The following is a 347-nucleotide window of genomic DNA, read 5'->3' on the forward strand; positions in this document are numbered from 1 at the left end:
AGTGTAGGCAAACCTTTAGAAGTTCGAGGTCATCATCAGCGTGATCAGGAGTTTGGCCATTGTAACGTCCTGCTATGCGTAACACCATGTAGACACTCCCCACTGCTTGTGTTCGCACTTGGGAACTTGGGTCACTCAGGCGAGGTGTAAGGAAAGCCAGAAGTTGACAGGTCTGGTTGAAGTTTGTTGGTCCCTGTAGCAATGGTTGAAATTCTTGTAGTAATATCAAATAATCTAAACCACCAGATATATACTAGTGTATTTTCATGTCCAGAATCATACAAATATATCCAAAAATGAACAGCTCTTACTCATGGCATATGCATAAATGTGCAGCTCTTAGTGAT

At 41.8% G+C, this 347-nt stretch overlaps 1 protein-coding gene across 1 annotated transcript in view; it reads right to left on the minus strand.

Annotated features, from left to right (window-relative positions):
- The window catches only part of LOC119585848 (maestro heat-like repeat-containing protein family member 1), a gene marked incomplete in the record, with an annotated part of 26,167 nt that overhangs the window by 16,447 nt on the left and 9,373 nt on the right, over positions 1-347 (minus strand). The window contains 1 exon segment of the mRNA XM_037934580.1: positions 14-193. Within this exon segment, the coding sequence (XP_037790508.1) occupies positions 14-193 (180 nt within the window).

Source organism: Penaeus monodon, chromosome 20, assembly GCF_015228065.2.
Source record: "Penaeus monodon isolate SGIC_2016 chromosome 20, NSTDA_Pmon_1, whole genome shotgun sequence".
Taxonomy (NCBI): domain Eukaryota; kingdom Metazoa; phylum Arthropoda; class Malacostraca; order Decapoda; family Penaeidae; genus Penaeus; species Penaeus monodon.